This window comes from Pantherophis guttatus, chromosome 6 (assembly GCF_059756535.1).
Source record: "Pantherophis guttatus breed Tessera chromosome 6, ASM5975653v1, whole genome shotgun sequence".
In the NCBI taxonomy this organism is placed as follows: Eukaryota; Metazoa; Chordata; class Lepidosauria; order Squamata; family Colubridae; genus Pantherophis; species Pantherophis guttatus.
This window is the reverse complement of record NC_142068.1, coordinates 90,907,707-90,924,798: the sequence shown is the minus strand read 5'-3', so window position 1 is coordinate 90,924,798 and position 17,092 is coordinate 90,907,707. Positions and strand designations below refer to the sequence as shown.

General features: G+C 45.9%; 1 protein-coding gene across 24 annotated transcripts in view; it reads right to left on the bottom strand.

The window, feature by feature from the left end:
- The window catches only part of KCNMA1 (potassium calcium-activated channel subfamily M alpha 1), a 640,154-nt gene that overhangs the window by 13,987 nt on the left and 609,075 nt on the right, over positions 1 to 17,092 (bottom strand). For all 24 annotated transcript variants that reach the window (XM_087871898.1, XM_087871899.1, XM_087871900.1 and 21 more), the window contains 3 exons: positions 14,802 to 14,932; positions 1,655 to 1,849; positions 254 to 369 (listed from right to left, as the gene is read on the bottom strand). In XM_087871898.1, coding sequence (XP_087728024.1) covers positions 254 to 369; positions 1,655 to 1,849; positions 14,802 to 14,932 — 442 coding nt within the window. The remainder of the gene's footprint in view (positions 1 to 253; positions 370 to 1,654; positions 1,850 to 14,801; positions 14,933 to 17,092) is intronic.

Sequence of the window (17,092 nt, the reverse complement as noted above, 5' to 3'; positions counted from 1 at the left end):
AGGTAAGTAGAACAGCTGTGCCGCGCGATTTAGATTCGCTAGAAAGCAGGATTTCCTGCTTTCTAGCAAATATAAACCGCGCGGCACAGCTGATCGTCGGAAATACTGGTTTGCCCGAACCGGTAGCATTTTTTAAAACTACCGGTTCCCCTGAACCGGTCCAAACCGGTAGCATAAAATAGTAGTATTTTAAATGTTTCCTGGTTGGAAACATTTAAAATAACAAGGATCAGGCCCCAAAGTTTGTACATACCGTTTCGTGCATTGAGGCGTGCTTGAGTTGAAATCTCTTAATCGATATATCCCGAAGCAGAGCATATTGTAAGTTTTCAAAGCTTTACAAAATAGATCTCCATAACAACCACCATCCTAGGAAACAATAAGCAAACAAACAAATGCATAAAAGAAACGTCATTTCTCCCACCCACACCCACACCCAATACCTCAGTTATCACTATGACACGGAACATGAGGGAAATAATTTAAATCGGTAGTTCCTTGCCAAAGAAAGAAAGTGTTAAGGGAATCCGTTGCAAGTGAGAGACAATTTCCTCAAGGAACTCTCTCATTTAAATGTTTAATCTTGGAACAGCTAATAAATATGTGCACAACAACAACCCTAAGCACAATCAAAGAGCTGGAAATGGGAACGCCAATTGAGTCCTTCGGGAGTAGGGCGGTATACAAATTTAATAAAATGAAAAATGAAATGAAATGAGTCTTGTTTGAAATGAACTCCCAAGTTTGGGATCCGCAGATCAGCTGTTTCACAAATTAAGAACAATGCCATTCGGGATGATTAAGAACACACAACATTGGCTTTCTTGTTCTAATCTTGGAAATAGCTTCATTTGTTGATGTTGTCAATTGTCATGAAGGTAGTTTGGATTATAGCAAGGAGGAGATGATGTCATAGGACAGGACTGCCCCACCTTGCTCTGAGAAAAGGGAGGAGGAGGAGGAGGGAAGGTGGACAAGAAAAGGAGGAAGAGGGAAGGTGGAGAAGAGGAAGAGAAGGAGGAGGAGGGGGGAAGATGGAGAAGAGGAAGAGAAGAGAAGGGGAGGAGAAGATGGAGAAGAAGAAGAAAATAGAAGAGAAGGGAAAGGAGGAGGAGGAAGGAAGGTGGAGAAGAGGATAAGAGGAGGAGGAGGAAAAGGGAAGGTAAAGAAGAGAAAGAGAAGGGGAGGAGGAGGGAAGATGGAGAAGAAGAGAAGAGAAGGAAAAAAGGAGGAGGAGGAAGGAAGGTGGAGAACAGAAGGAGAAGGAGGAGGGAGGGTGGAGAAGAGGAAGAGAAGAAGGAGGAGAAGGGAAGATGGAGAAGAAGAAGAAGAAAAGAGAAGAGAAGAGGATGAGAAGAGAAGGAGGAGGAGAAGAAGAAGGGAAGGTAGAGAAGAGAAAGAGAAGGAGGAGGAGGAGGAGGAGGAGGGGAGGGGAAGCAGGAAGAGGAGGAAACATTTTATATATCAAACTTTCCAACTTCCCTAAATTATCCATTTATTTTGGATTACAGTAATCCAATATGTTCAGCCTCCGAGATTCACATTCATATAAACAAACGAAATGTATCCGTTGCTCCGGCCTAACCCGTCTCGCAGATAGTCTCAGGCAGGCCAATCTTCCGTAGCTTCTTTGGCTCACTTGTGAAGATCTTACCCCAAGGTCTGCAAAAGGTCCATCCAACAAGGCCAGCTGAGCCACCCGGCACCTGTCTCTATTGGTCAGTGTCTGGGGGGTGCTGTAGCCGCCCCGGAGTGCATTCTCTTCGGCAATCAGGGACTCCAGTTCTGGCGTGGCCCCTCCCGTCACCAAAGTCCGTATCAGGGTGAGAATATTGTCGTTGAAGTACGTCTGTGGAGATAAGAAGATGTCTCCTTAAAGCAAACCACTATTAAAGGCCCTTTTCTGCACCAAAGTTCTTGGCTGTCTCTTCAAATAATTTCCCTCCGAAAATGCACAGACCGCAGACCCCAATTACTCTATTTTCTTCTGCCCTATTAAGCTTCCACTGGATTTGTCCCCACCTCCCACTATGTGTATGTCTCTCTCTCCCTCTCTGTCTCGGTGTATGTACATATCTAACTCAGGATTGATTTGGATTAAAGTACAGAAATGTAAATCATGCGTGTTCCCTATAATTGGGGTCCTGAAACTGCCTCCCTTCTCATGGCCTTCATATCTAATAGCAGCCTGGAGGACCCTCCATTGCATAGTCCGGACTGCATTTAAAGATCATAGAGCCCAGCTTGCATTTTTTAAAAATAAAAAGGTAAAGGTTCCCCTCGCACAGATGTGCTAGGTGTTCCCGACTCTAGGGGGCGGTGCTCATCTCTGTTTCAAAGCCCAAGAGCCAGCACTGTCTGAAGATGTCTCCGTGATCATGTGGCCAGCATGGTTAAACACCAACAGTGCATGGAACGCTGTTACCTTCCCACCAAAGGTGGTTCCTATTTTTCTACTTGCATTTTTTACGTGCTTTTGAACTGCTAGGTTGGCAGAAGCTGGGACAAGTAACGGGAGCTCACTAGGGATTTGAACCGCTGAACTGCCAACCTTTCGCTTGACAAGCTCAGCGTCTTAGCCACTTTATTTTAAAAATATTTTTAAAAATATTGGTTACTAATATTCCTCGGTGCTTTGGGTGTCATTCCTGATTCCTTGAACCTGGTGGAATTTTAATTCTCCCTTCTTCTCTAAATGGTATTTCGCCTATCCCTGCTATTTTCCTGTCTGTCAGTCTGTCTCTGCCTGTCTGTCTGTCTATCATATCATATCATATCATATCATATCATATCATATCATATCTATCTCTGTCAGTATCTATCATCTGTCTATCTATCTATTATTTATCAGTATCTGCCATCCATCCATCCATCCATCCATCCATCCATCCATCCATCCATCCATCGCCTATCCCTACTATTTTCCTGTGTCTGTCTGTCTGTCTGTCTGTCTCCCTCCATCTATGTATCTACCTACCGACCTACCTTCCTCTCTTTTATATGAATATATCCTCATTTTACACAGTGACTTCAAGAAGTCTATTATCTGCGGTGCCTCATTTTCTTTTAGCAAAATTTCCGTCGCTCCATAAAAGAGCCAGCCTAAAAGGATTTCAGGACAGTCTTTCCATCTCCCTTCGACTTTACTTCCCTCTTTTCGATCACATCCATGATTACTTGAGCAGCCCACGTTAAGCGTAGACTTCCTGATGATTTCTCTGATCTCCCTTAAATAAAATCCCCATTTGCCTCCTTATCTTTTTATCCGTTGACATTCTTGATGATGGGGCCTTTGTGATTTCCCAGGTTGGCACTGGAAGCCTGAATTCATTTCTTGTATTTCTCCTTTGTGTTAGATTTGAACCTTTTTGTCTTTCGCTGGGCATCATGACAGCTGACAGACGCTTTCTCTCTCTCTCTGAAATTCGAGGGAGGTGTATTTTTTTTTGGACTGTTTTGGTTTCCTGACTTTTACCTCACCCCGTGACTTTTGGGCTTCTTTTTTATATACGTTAAATGTTCCTTACCTTGATCTAAAATTCTGACTGTTAGGCCCTTGAGGTCAAATCTTGTTGGCACAGCTGACTCTCTTTACACTTTTCTAAGTTTAACCCACATATTTGACACCAATCATTCACAGTCCATTGCACCAGTAAGTATCCAGGCCGACTGGATTACACTGATTGATCTTCTGTTTCCTATTATGTAGTCAATTTGATCCCAAATGTTGCATGTCTGGTGATGTCATGAGGAGAATCTGTGTTTAGGTGGCTTGAAGCAGGTGTCAGCAATAAACAAGAAATTCTCTTTACAAAACTCTCTGGACCTTGACCCAATTCAAACCATCTTTGCCTTGGGTTCTTCGTTTTTCCAATATTTACACTGCAATCATCCATTAGCTGTACTACATCCTTTTTTTTTTTCCTGTTTCACTTAGCATCTTTTGCAATCTGAAGTGGCATTTCTCATTGCCCTCTTCCTTGTACCTGCAGTCAGTCAATCATATAGTCATTAATTTTAATAAATAGGATCCTTTCGTTTATCAGATTACTATCCAAGCACTTATTTAGAGATGTTCCTTCTGAGGATATTGTGGCACCATTCCTTTTATATAATAGCCTGCCCTGAATGTGTAATGTATGGCCATTCAGAGTCACTTGGTTGAGTTGGGCAGCTATAGAAACTGAATGAACAAACAAACAGCTGAATTATGGTTCTCCATTCCAGCTCAACCAAATTCACTTATTCCCAAATCACTCATTCCAGATGTTCGTGATTTATGCTTCTCACCTTCAATCAGCTTAGAGCTGGAAGGGACCTTAGAGGTCTTGTAGTCCAACCCCCTACTCAAGCAGGAGACTCTATCATCTCAGACAAGTGGCTGTCCACTCTCTTCTTAAAAACTCCAGTGATGGAGCACCCACAACTTCTGAAGGCAAGTCCTTCCACCGGTTAATTGTCCTCACTGTTAGGAAGTTTCCCCTTAATTCCAGATTGGATCTCTCCTTGATACCTTTACAAAGTTCTGATATGTTGAAAATTCTGAGGACATCACAATGTTTTTAAGTCTATGAGGAATGTCAAGGTTGTGAAAAGTGTTCATTATTAGCTTGGGGGGTCTTCTAGTCGAGCTGTCTGCTCATGAAGGAGACCCTATACCATTCCAGACAAATGGCTGTCCAGTCTTTCCTTAAAAACGTCCAGTGATGGAGCACCCCCAACATCTGAAGGCAAGCTGTTCCACTGGTTAATTGTCTTCACTGTTAGGAAGTTTCTCTTTAATTCCAGGTTGCTTCTCTCCTTGATTAGATTCCATCCATTGCTTCTTGTCTTGTCTTCTGGTGCTTTGGATAATAAATTGACCCCCTCTTCTTTGTGGCAGCCCCTTAATATATTGGATGACTGCTATCATGTTACCCCCTGGTCCTTCTTTTCTCTAGACATTCTAAATTCCAGTTGCGTGTGCCAATTGTAATTTACTGGCATCATCAGTGACCAGATTTTGTTGAAGTTTTGTTCTGACCACACCATCAACTCCAGGTCTTAATGGTAAAAATATCCCCATAAATTAGAATAATCCCTCCTGACCAGAAAAAGATTCTTCATACAGTACCCAATCCTGTCTGATGTTTGAGCCAGGTTCACACAGTTGATTTGTTGAACAACAACACAGAAAAGGTTAGCCATTGATCTATTGAGGCTTTGATTTAGATGTTTCTTCACCTGGGAATGTTGGTTACTTTCACACCAATAGAACCCCACTTCTCCTGATTCCCCACCATTAATTCTGCTTAGCTTTAAGAAGCCACGGTGGCACAGTGGTTAAAATATAGCATTGCAAGCAAATTTTGTCCACAGCCAGCAGTTCGATCCTGACCGGCTCAAGGTTGACTCAGCCTTTCATCCTTCCGAGGTTGGTAAAATGAGGACCCAGATTGTTGGGGGAAATATGCTGACTCTGTAAACTGCTTAGAAAAGGCTATAAAAAGCACCGTAAAGTGGTATATAAGTCTAAGGGTTATTGCTATTAGCTTTATTTTTCTCCTGCTGATCTCCCTGTACAGTGACCGTATGTCCTTTATTGTAAAGGCTGGTCCTTTATTTCAAAAAGTTGTCCTTTAGATTTATTTTATTTTATTTCATTTTATTTATTATATTGATATTGATCTATTGATCTTGATATACCGGTATTTATATTTATTTATAAGGGCCATGGTGGCACAGTGGTTAGAATGCAGGATTGCAGGCTGACTCTGCCTACTGCCAGGAGTTTGATCCTAACCGGCTCAAGGTTGACTCAGCCTTCCATCCTTCTGAAGTCGGTAAAATGAGGACCCAGATTGTTGGGGGCAAGATGCTGACTCTGTAAACCGCTTAGAAAGGGCTGTAAAAGCACTATGAAGCAGTATATAAGTCTAAGTGCTAATGCTATTTTCCTGGTCTTGCTCTTGAATTTTTCTTTGTAAAGCAAAGCTACAAACAAGCAATTTTTTAAAAATTAACTTTATCAACCTTAGTCAGATTTGCCCCTTTTTCATCTTTCTCCTTTTCCAGGTTCCCTTTTCCAAGAAAATAAAGTCACCGTATTGTTCTGGCAAGAAGGACTTTCTTAGGAATTCGATTCCCACTCTTGAGCTCACTGCAGCTGCGAAGTCTACTGCTATTTTCAAAATGGTAATCGCCTGGAATATACTTCACACATATAAGGAAAAACTAGCATAGAGAAGATAATTATCTATCTGCTTGAAGGGATTTATTCTATAATGTTGGAAGATTTAAAATTTGATCCAGTGGTGAAATCCAATTTTTTTTACTACAGGTTCTGTGGGCGTGGCTTGGTGGGCATGGTGTGGCTTGGTGGGAGTGGCTTGATGGACATGGCAGGGAAAGGATATTGCAAAATCTCCATTCGCACTGCACTCCAGGGGAAGGATACTGCAAAATCCCCATTCCCTCCCCACTCCTGGGGGAAGGATATTGCAAGATTTGTTTCAATTTCAATCTGACATATAGGTAGTCCTTGATTTATGACCACAATTCGGACCAGAATTTCCTTTGCTGAATGATGTGATTGTAAAGCATGATTGCATCGCTTGGCAATGGCAATCCCTGTAGACCTGGTTGCTGTCATTAACTGAATCCCACGGTAGTTAGGCAAGGTAGCTTCCTGCTGGCTTCCCTTAACCAAAGTCAGTGGGGACTTTCCCATCCTACTCTGAGGCCAGCCAGAGATGGTATTTGCTGGTTCTCCGAACTACTCAAAATTTCCGCTACCGGTTCTCCAGAACCTGTCAGAACCTGCTGGATTTCACCCCTGGTTTGATCCCAAGTGAGGTGACTCAATTAACTGGGCCTCGAAGGGTCACAAGAACAAAAATGAGCATCTGACATTTGAGAAAGTCTTATAAAATACAACAAAGAATATTTTTTTGGGGGGAGGGAGAATTATTTGGTGGTTTTTTTAAAAATCAGTAATCAAATAAAGATACATCTAGAACTGCAAAGTGTCTCTTCTGGGTCTGGAATGGCAAATCGCTGATGTTCCATTTATTTGGAGGTGACATTTCCTTTTGGAAATCGTTGAAAAGACAGGTTTGGGCAGTGGTGGGCTGCAACCAGTTTAACAACCAGTTCTGTGAGAGCGGTTCGCCTAACGCGCTTGCATGCAGCGTTCAAAATACAGCAATTTGAAGCTCAGCTGCTTACCTTCTAAGGCAGCCACAGTAAAAGTAGAATGGCGGAGGCGCAGAAATCAGCTGTGCCGTGTGAATCAGCTGAGCCAGAAAGAAGGAAATATAGGACAGGATAGGGCGGGTGCGGGTGGGCGGGGCCAGCTGATCATTGGAACTATCAGTTCGCCCGAACTGGTCTGAACCGGCAGCAGCCAACCACTGGGTTTGGGGGAATTTTCTACAGAGACTTAGAATCAGAATAGAGCTGGAAGGGACCTTGGAGGTCTTCTAGTCCAATCCAGAGGTGGGTTTCAGCAGGTTCTGACCAGTTCTGGAGAACCGGTAGTGGAAATTTTGAGTAGTTCGGAGAACCGGTAGTAAAAATTCTGACTGGCCCCGCCCCCATCTATTCTCTGCCTCCCAAGTCCCAGCTGATTGGGAGGAAATGGGGATTTTGCAGTAACCTTCCCCTGGATTGGGGAGTGAATGGAGAGTTTACAGTATCCTTCCCCTTGAGTGGGGAGTGAATGGAGATGTTACAGTATCCTTCCCCTGCCATGCCCACCAAGCCACGCCCACCAAGCCACACCACGCCCACCAAGCCACACCACGCCCACCAAGCCACGCCACAGAACCAGTAGTAAAAAAATTTGAAACCCACCACTGGTCCAATCCCCTGCTCAAGCAGGAGACCCATTATATCATTCTGGACAAGTTGGCTGTACAGTCTCTTCTTGAAAACCTCCAGTGATGGAGCATCCACAATTTCTGAAGTCAAGCCATTCCACCAACTGATTGTTCTCCTGCTAGGAAATTCCTCTTTAATTCTAGTTGGATCTTTCTTTAACTTTTAACTCTTGAAGTTTAAGAATACTCCTTGGTTTGGCCCCAAGATGATTACACTCATCTAGAGGATCACTACATCCCACGTGCAAATAACCGCCAAGGATGTAATAAATATAACAGAAGACTCTAATGAAGAAAGAATAAGGGATTCCAAAACATGAATGAGAAGATGATTAAGGTGTTAAGGAATATCTATATCCATGCTATCCATCCAGATCTAGGCTGCTTTCTGGAAGAAAGGACACTCCTCCACCTGAAAAGTTGAAATTAGAAGCTGGAGCCGCCTCTCTTGTTCATGGAGGAGTTTCTGTCTTGTGACCAGGAATGGTCTTTATGAAGTTCAGTAGAAAGAATGGATCTCTGCACGCTGAGACTCCAGAACTAAGGTCATTATTTCAACCTCGGTGACATCCCAAAAACAGATTTCTCAACAGAACCAGAAAAATGATCCTTTATAACATATAAATCTGCCACACCAATTTAGCATGTATTTTATTATATTGCCATAAATAAGTCCGAGAGTGGTTTATCAGATGGTAATCTATCACAACAGCAGGGAACAGCGATATAAGTCTTGTCTTTTTATGGAGCCTGTCAACTAATATTTTAAAAAATATGTTAATTGATTGATGCTTTTGACTGCAAAAAAAATATATATCTACATTTCAAGGCATTTCAAGGATTCTCAAGGAAGAATTACCTTCTGTGACATTTGATAGTTTAATGCAAACAAGACCTTCTTCCTCTAGATTATAGTCCTAGCAATGCAACCTCTCCTTGCTTATATTATTCTATGGATGGTCTTCTGTGCTTCTGTCTCCTCCTATCCCCTCTTTCTCTTGAAATCCTAGCTATTCTCCATTCCCTGCTTTTGCTTCTCATTTCAGTTGCATGCTTATTTTCTGTTTTACTTATTTTCACTTTAGTCAACTGTTCCTGGAACTCAATAAGAGAAATTATGTTTTGTAATCTCTATGGAATTATGGGATTATAAAGCATGACCATCGCTCTTTAACTCTCTTCTTCTTCTGCGCATGCTCAAGATGGCGGCTTCCTGCTGAGCCGCTACCACCGAGGGGGTGCTGTTTGGACCACGGGGGGTCTTTGGGGGCCAGACGAAACAACTATGGCCCCTACCAGGCTAGCGGAGGCTATTGTCAACCTTTTGAGAGCTTTTTAGCTCTCCGGAGCGCTTCCTGGCCAGAGGGAGTCGGGTGTTGCGGAGGAGGCGTTTGGGGGCGTTGTCGGCCCGGATGGCTGTGGCGGTGGCCTTTGCGGTCAGCTGGCAGTCGCCTGAGCAGCGGTGGAGACGGCGGCAGCGCAGCGCTCTCGGCGGACTCCTCGTCGGAGCCTCGTCGGAGTCCTGGGTGCCCAGGAGGTGTTGGCGGGGCTTGGGGAAGACGAGGAGGATGGCGGAGAGGCTGGCAGCTGTTGTGGCGCCAGCCAGGGAGGAGGCTGTGATGGCGGCTGCGGGCTGGCGGTGGAGGCGGCGGCGGCAGCCTGAAGGCTGCGAGGGAGATGGCAGGAACTAATTCCGGCGTGATCATCTTGGACTGACCTGGGCGGCTGTGAGGTGTGTGGCCGTTTGTGACCAGCTCACTGACGCCCAGAGGCCCCACAGTGAACTGGTGGAGGCTGAACCGGGTGAGCGTTGTGACCGGGAAAGACCTGGGGGGCGATGTGGAGGACCGGAAGAGGACTATGGGGATGTTTCCCCCCTAAACGCTCTGTATTGCTCCCCCCCCTTTTCTGCCGGATTTCGCCCGTATGATGGTCCCACGCTATCCAGGCCATTTTCAGTCTCAGCTGGATACCACTATCATTTTCCATCTACTTTCCATTGGATCATCTCCTGATATGCCCACTGCACTAACTCTGTAAACCGACTTATACTTCTGGGCCTATGGATTGGCATTGCTCTATCTGTCCTCCCTAACCGAAAGGAGAAGTTTACCTTAGGTATGAGTATTGAGGGAGTCAGCCTCGGCTATTATTTCCATCGTTTCTGGACTATTCCTGGACTCCTCCCACTACCATGAAGGCAGTGGCGTTTTCCAATGTATACTACCTAAGACTTATATACTTTTCCGTTGGACTCTTAAATCATCATGATTGATCCCCTGGTTATAAGCCATAACTACTCCCAGTAACAAATGTATTCGGTGTCGGAACTCCTCGCCCTGCGAGATTCTCCCCACTCGCAGGTTTGGCCCTCCACATTATCGAGGGCCTATCTCGATGACGGACTTTGGAGTCCAGAGAGATGGCATGGAGCAAGGAAGAATTTGTGGGGTTTTTTAGGGAAATTTTTAAAGATTTTAAGGGGTTCTGGGAGGGGGGTTTGTAATGATCTTTCTAGAGAAATTGGGAAGAAGACTCTGGGGGATGGGGGGGAAATCCACCAGGGTCAGAGCTGAGCCCGGCACAGGGTAACGATTTGGGAGGTGTTGGTCGAGGGACTGGGAAAGGGATGGGGGACGATACCTATGAGGTTTGTACCATCAGCACGGTAGATGGGAGGGGCAGATATGGCGGGAGCAGGGGACCATATCATGTGTTGGGGGCTCGCACTCGCTGTTTGAGAGCAATTGCTTGCCCCGGTCCCCATGGCTCCTCTTGGAGACTAGGTGGCTTAGATACTCAGGATCTGGGCCTTCGGCTGATGTTATGCAATGCCAGGTCCGTGGTTAATAAGGCCCCCCTCATTCACGATCTTATACAGGAGGGAGGAGCGGACCTGGCGGGTATTACGGAGACCTGGTTGGGCCCGGAGGGTGGCGTCCCTCTGGTTGAAATGTGCCCACCAGGCTTCAGAGCATTCCATCAGCCGAGGGCCCAGGGGAGGGGCGGGGGGGTGGCGGTTATTATTAACGAGGATCTGGATCCGAGGGAGACCACTGTGCCTCAGATAGCCGGATGTGAGTCCCTCCTTGTGAGGTGGGGCCGTGGGGTTCAGATGGGCTTGTTGCTTACGTACCTGGCTCCCTGCCGCGTGGCAACAGCCCTTCCTGAGCTACTCGACGTGATAGCCACGGTGGCAGTAGATACACCCAGGCTTTTAGTCATGGGTGATTTCAACTTGCCATCTGTCGGTGAAACGTCTGAGGTGGCTCGGGAGTTCATGGCTTCCATGACGGCCATGGACCTGACCCAGTTAGTTCATGGCCCTACTCACAGGGGAGGTCACACTCTGGATCTGATTTTTGTCTCTGGCCAGTGGTTGAGTGGTCTTGTTATAGGGGATATAGACATGGAACCCTTGTCATGGACTGACCACTCACTCCTTCGCCTAGATCTTCGAACCGCGACCCCTCGCCGCAGGGAGGCGGATCCAATTAGATGGATCCGCCCCAGGCGCCTGATGGATCCTGATAGGTTCCAGACGGAGCTTGGGCCATTTCCTGAGGATCTAGCACATGACTCGGCCGAGGACCTGGTAGCCGCCTGGGATCGGGCGGCTGGTGGGGCCTTGGACCGAGTTGTGCCTTTGCGGCCTCTGACCCGATGCCGATCCCGGGTGGCTCCTTGGTTTACTGAGGAGCTGAGGGAAATGAAGCGCCGGAAAAGACGCCTGGAGAGCGGTTGGAGGGCCAGTCTCGCTGAATCTGATCGAACACTGGTAAGGTCGCATATTAAGACCTACCTAGTGGCGATAAAGACGGCAAAGTCTAACTACTTTTCCGCCTCTATTGCGTCATCAGGGAATCGTCCGGCCGCCCTGTTTAGGGTGACCCGCGCCCTGCTCCATCTGGGAGTGCGGGAGGATCCCTTAGAAGGCAGGGCGGAGGATTTCGGACAATACCTGTATGACAAAATCGCTCAGATCCGGGGGGATTTGGACTCTGACTGGGTAGATCAGGGCAGGGTGATGAGGAACAGTCTTGAGAATGTTATCTGGGAGGAGTTTGACGCTGTGACTCCCGATGATGTGGACAGGATTTTGGGGAGACTTAGTGCGGCCACATGTTTACTGGACCCGTGTCCCTCCTGGTTGGTACTGGCTTCCCGGGAGGTTACACGAGGCTGGCTCCAGGGCGTTATTAATGCTTCCTTGAGTGAGGGTCACTTCCCCGCTGCCCTGAAAGAGGCGGTGGTGAGGCCTCTCCTCAAGAAGCCGTCCCTGGACCCAGCAATATTGGCTAACTATCGTCCTGTCTCCAACCTTCGCTTCATTGCGAAGGTTGTTGAGAGTGTGGTCGCGCAACAGTTTCCACAATTCCTGGAGGAAACATCCTATCTGGATCCGTTCCAGTCAGGTTTCAGGTCTGGGCACAGCACGGAAACGGCATTGGTCGCGCTGGTTGATGATCTCTGGAGGGCTCGGGACAGGGGTTATTCCTCTGTTCTGGTCCTATTAGATCTCTCAGCGGCTTTTGATACCATCGACCATGGTATCATGCTGCACCGGCTGGAAGAGTTGGGGGTGGGAGGCACCGTGTTACGGTGGTTCTCCTCCTTTCTCTCCGACCGGTCGCAGTTTGTGTTGGCAGGGGGGCAGAGGTCGACCTCGAGGCCTCTCATTTGTGGAGTGCCGCAGGGATCGGTCCTCTCGCCCCTTCTGTTCAACATTTATGTGAAGCCGCTGGGCGAGATCATCCGTGGCTTTGGGGTGAGATACCACCAGTACGCTGATGACACCCAGCTGTACATCTCCACCCCAGGCCACCCCAACGATGCCCTTGAAGTGATGTCCCAGTGCCTGGAGGCTGTGCGGATCTGGATGGGGAGGAACAGGCTCAGGCTCAACCCTTCCAAGACTGAGTGGCTGTGGCTCCCGGCATCCCGATATAGTCAGTTGACTCCATCACTGACTATTGGGGGCGAGTCTTTGGCCCCCACTGAAAGGGCTCGCAATCTGGGAGTCCTCCTGGATAGGCAGCTGTCTTTGGAGGAACATCTGACGGCTGTTACCAGGGGGACCTTTTATCAGGTTCGCCTGATTCGCCAGTTGCGGCCCTTTCTTGATCGGGATTCCCTGTGCACAGTCACTCATGCCCTCGTCACCTCTCGCCTTGACTACTGTAACGCTCTCTACATGGGGCTCCCCTTGAAGAGCACCCGGAGGCTCCAGCTGGTCCAGAATGCAGCAGCGCGGGTAGTGATGGGAGCAACATGGCGCTCTCATGTAACACCACTCCTGCGCGAGCTGCACTGGCTCCCGGTGGTCTTCCGGGTGCGCTTCAAGGTATTGGTTATCACCTTTAAAGCGCTCCATGGCATAGGGCCTAGCTATCTCCGAGACCGCCTACTGCTACCGATGACCTCCCATCGACCCGTGCGCTCCCACAGAGAGGGCCTCCTCAGGGTGCCATCAGCCAAACAATGTAGGCTGGTGGCCCCCAGGGGGAGGGCTTTCTCTGTGGGGGCTCCCACCCTCTGGAATCAGTTGCCCCCGGAGATAAGAAGAATCCAGGACCTCAATGCCTTCCGTCGTTCCCTGAAAACCTATCTTTTCCAGCAAGCCGGGTTGGCTTAAGAAGAAATTTTAAAACTTTTAAATCCTTTTAATTAGTCTGTGATTTTTAATTTTTTGGGCCAAATTTTATATATATTTTTAAATGTTTTAATATTTGTATTCTATGTTTTTTATCTTGGCTGTACACCGCCCTGAGTCCTCAGGGAGAAGGGCGGTATATAAATTCGAAATTAAATTAAATTAAATTAAATTAAACTGGGGAGATGCCATAGAAAATAATCCCTCCTATTTTCTAGATCATACTGAATCTCTGGATTGAAATGCATCTATCTATCAATCACCTAGCTGTATGTATGTATGTATGTATGTATGTATGTATGTATGTATGTATGTATCTATCTATCTATCTATCTATCTATCTATCTATCTATCTATCTACTTACCTACCTACCATCTATCTATCATCTATCTATCTATCTATCTATCTATCTATCTATCTATCTATCCATCCATCATTTTATCTATCTATCCATCCATCCATCTATCATCTATCTATCTTATCATCCATCTGTCTATCCATCCATCCATCCATCCATCCATCCATCCATCCATCCATCCATCCATCTATAGTATCTATCTATCTATCTATCTATCTATCTATCTATCTATCTATCTATCTATCTATCTATCTATCTATCTATCTATCTATCCATCCTTCCATCTATCCATCCATCCATCCACAGTATCTATCTATCTATCCATCCATCCATTTTATCTATCTATCTATCCATCCATCTATCTATCATCTATCTATCTATCTTATCATCCATCCATCCATCCATCTACAGTATCTATCTATCTATCTATCTATCATCTATCTATCTATCTATCTATCTATCTATCTATCTATCTATCTATCTATCTATCTATCTATCCACAGTATCTATCTATCTATCTATCTATCTATCTATCTATCTATCTATCTATCTATCTATCTATCTATCTATCTATCTATCCATCCATCCATCCATCCATCCATCCATCCATCCATCCATCCATCTACAGTATCTATCTATCTATCTATCTATCTATCTATCTATCTATCTATCCATCCATCCATCCGTCCGTCCGTCCATGTATTCATCCTTCTATTCCCCACCATTCAGTCAGAAATAAAGAAGCTCCTTGGATGAGTAGCGGAACATTTTCAAGGGGAAAAAACAAAACAACCCAAGGAAGTCCAGTTGCCTTTTGAATTGCATCTTTGGGTTCTCCTTTAGGTTGACTCCGGAGCGAATGTAGACCCAGAGCTGAAACTACAGCCTTACTCTTAGGATCCACACAACAACGGAAAGATGGATGCTTACCGCACTCATGAGGGAATCCAGGACGCTAACCGCGAAGGCCGTTCCACAGGCGAAAGGCTGGGTGAGATAGAGTTCTGTGTCAGGATCGTCATCGTCGTCTTGATCCAGGAACTGAACATTAGAATCGTTTACTGAAAAGAAAACGACAACGTATCTCTATCCAGAGTGGATATCGGCAGATAATTTTTATATGCTATATACACGAAGAAGAAACGCAGTGCCTGGGTAGAGACGCATCTCGAATGCTTGCATGTTGCTGAAAATGGAATTAAAATGTGTGTGGAATCTGCATTTTGAAATAATAATAATAATTAGTTCGTCTTTATAGAAGGCAAAGAGTTGGAACCCCTCGGGGGGCTCTGTTAGCATTATTCAGAATGTGTACAGGTAGTTCTCGACTCACAATAGTTCTTTCAAAGTTACAACAGCCCTGAAAAAATTGACCTCTGACCCTTACAGCCATTGGAGCATCCCCCTGGTCACGTGATCAAACTTTGATGCTTGGCAGCTGATTCATCTTTGTGACGGTTGCAGTTTTGAGGGGGTCACGTGATACTCCTTCTAACAAGCAAAGCCAACTAGGGAGCCAGATTCATATTAACTTAAACAGTTGCACTGATTCACATCACAGACATGGCAAGAAAAAGGTCATAAAATAGGGGCAAAAGTCACTTAACAAGTGTCTGGCTTAGCAACAGAACTTGGGGACTCAGTTGGTGTCGTAAGTCGAGGACTACCTGCCTCTAACCACATTGCCAAGAGATGAGACCAGCTTCAGTTTTACCTGGTCCTGTGGAAAACCCACATAATACACCCTGGGCTCGAATGCAAATGCATATACAGTAGAATCTCTGGTCACGACCATAATTCATTCCATAACTTTGGTCACAAACTGATTTGGTCGTGACCCGAATCTAATTTTGGAAATTTGGTGCTTACAAAAAAAAAAGGTGCGCCAGGGGAAATCAGCCGCGGGGAAAAAAATGTGACTTTTTTGGTTGGAACCAGATTTAGTCGTGGTCAGAAGCGTTCGTGACCAGAGGTTCTACTAGGAAGCTTCCTAAAAATTACTAGTGGATTTGCCTTCCCTGAGACCATAAAGGCACATTGAATGAATGGGGGTGGGGGTGGGGGGCAGACAGACAAATGGCTGCACAAGACATTGTATGGATGCCTTTGAAGAACACTTGAGGGACAAAGTAGAAGACGCTAGATGTCTCTTTTTTTTCCTTCCCTTCCCTCTCTTGCTTGTCTTGTGTCTCCAGGTTGTTTGCTTTTTCCTTTCCTTTGCTTCCTCTTATCTTCCCCTTCTTCTTCCTTTTCCTTTCCTTTCCTTCCTTTCTTTTCCTTTCCTTTCCTTTTCCGTCCTGTACTTTACTTTATTTTCCCCTTCCTTCCATTGTTCTTCCCTTCCCTTCCCTTCCCTTCCCTTCATGTCACTTCACTTCACTTCCCTTCTTTATCCATCTACTTCCTTCACTTCCCTTCTTTATCCATTTACTTCCTTTCCTTTCCTTTCCTTTCCTTTCCTTTCCTTTCCTTTCCTTTCCTTTCCTTTCCCTTTCCTGTCCTGTCCTGTCCTGTCCTGTCCTGTCCTGTCCCGTCCTTTACTTTACTTTCCCCTTCCTTCCATTGTTCTTTCCTTCATCATAGCAATAGCAATAGCACTTAGACTTATATACCGCTTCATAGTGCTTTTACAGCCTTCTCTAAGTGGTTTATAGAGTCAGCCTATTGCCCCCAACAATCTGGGTCCTCATTTTACCCACCTTGGAAGGATGGAAGGCTGAGTCAACCTTGAGCCTGGTGAGATTTGAACTGCCGAACTGCAGCTAACAGTCAGCTGAAGTAGTCTGCAGTACTGCACTCTAACCACTGCGCCACCTCGAATCATTCTTTCCTTTCCTTCTCTTCCTCCCCCTTTCTTCCATCGTATATCCCGTCCCTTTCCTTCCCTCCCCCTTCCTTCCATCATATCTCCCTTCTCTTCTCTTTTCACCCCTTCCCTTTTCTCCCTCTTCTTTCCATTGTATCTCCTTTCCTTTCCTTTTCCTTCTATCGTATCTCCCTCCCTTCCCCCTCCCCTCCCTTCCCCTTCCTTTTCTCTCCCATTCTCCTCCATCTGCATCAACCTGCTCCTTTTCATAACATGACCCGTTTGGAAGGGACCAGACAGGCCATTGGAAGGAACAGTGAAGGACTCCAATTTTTTACACCGTAGGACTCTGACAAATGGCTATTACTTGCACGCACCTGAAAAGGGGACCCCATCACCTCTCTGAGAAATTGGT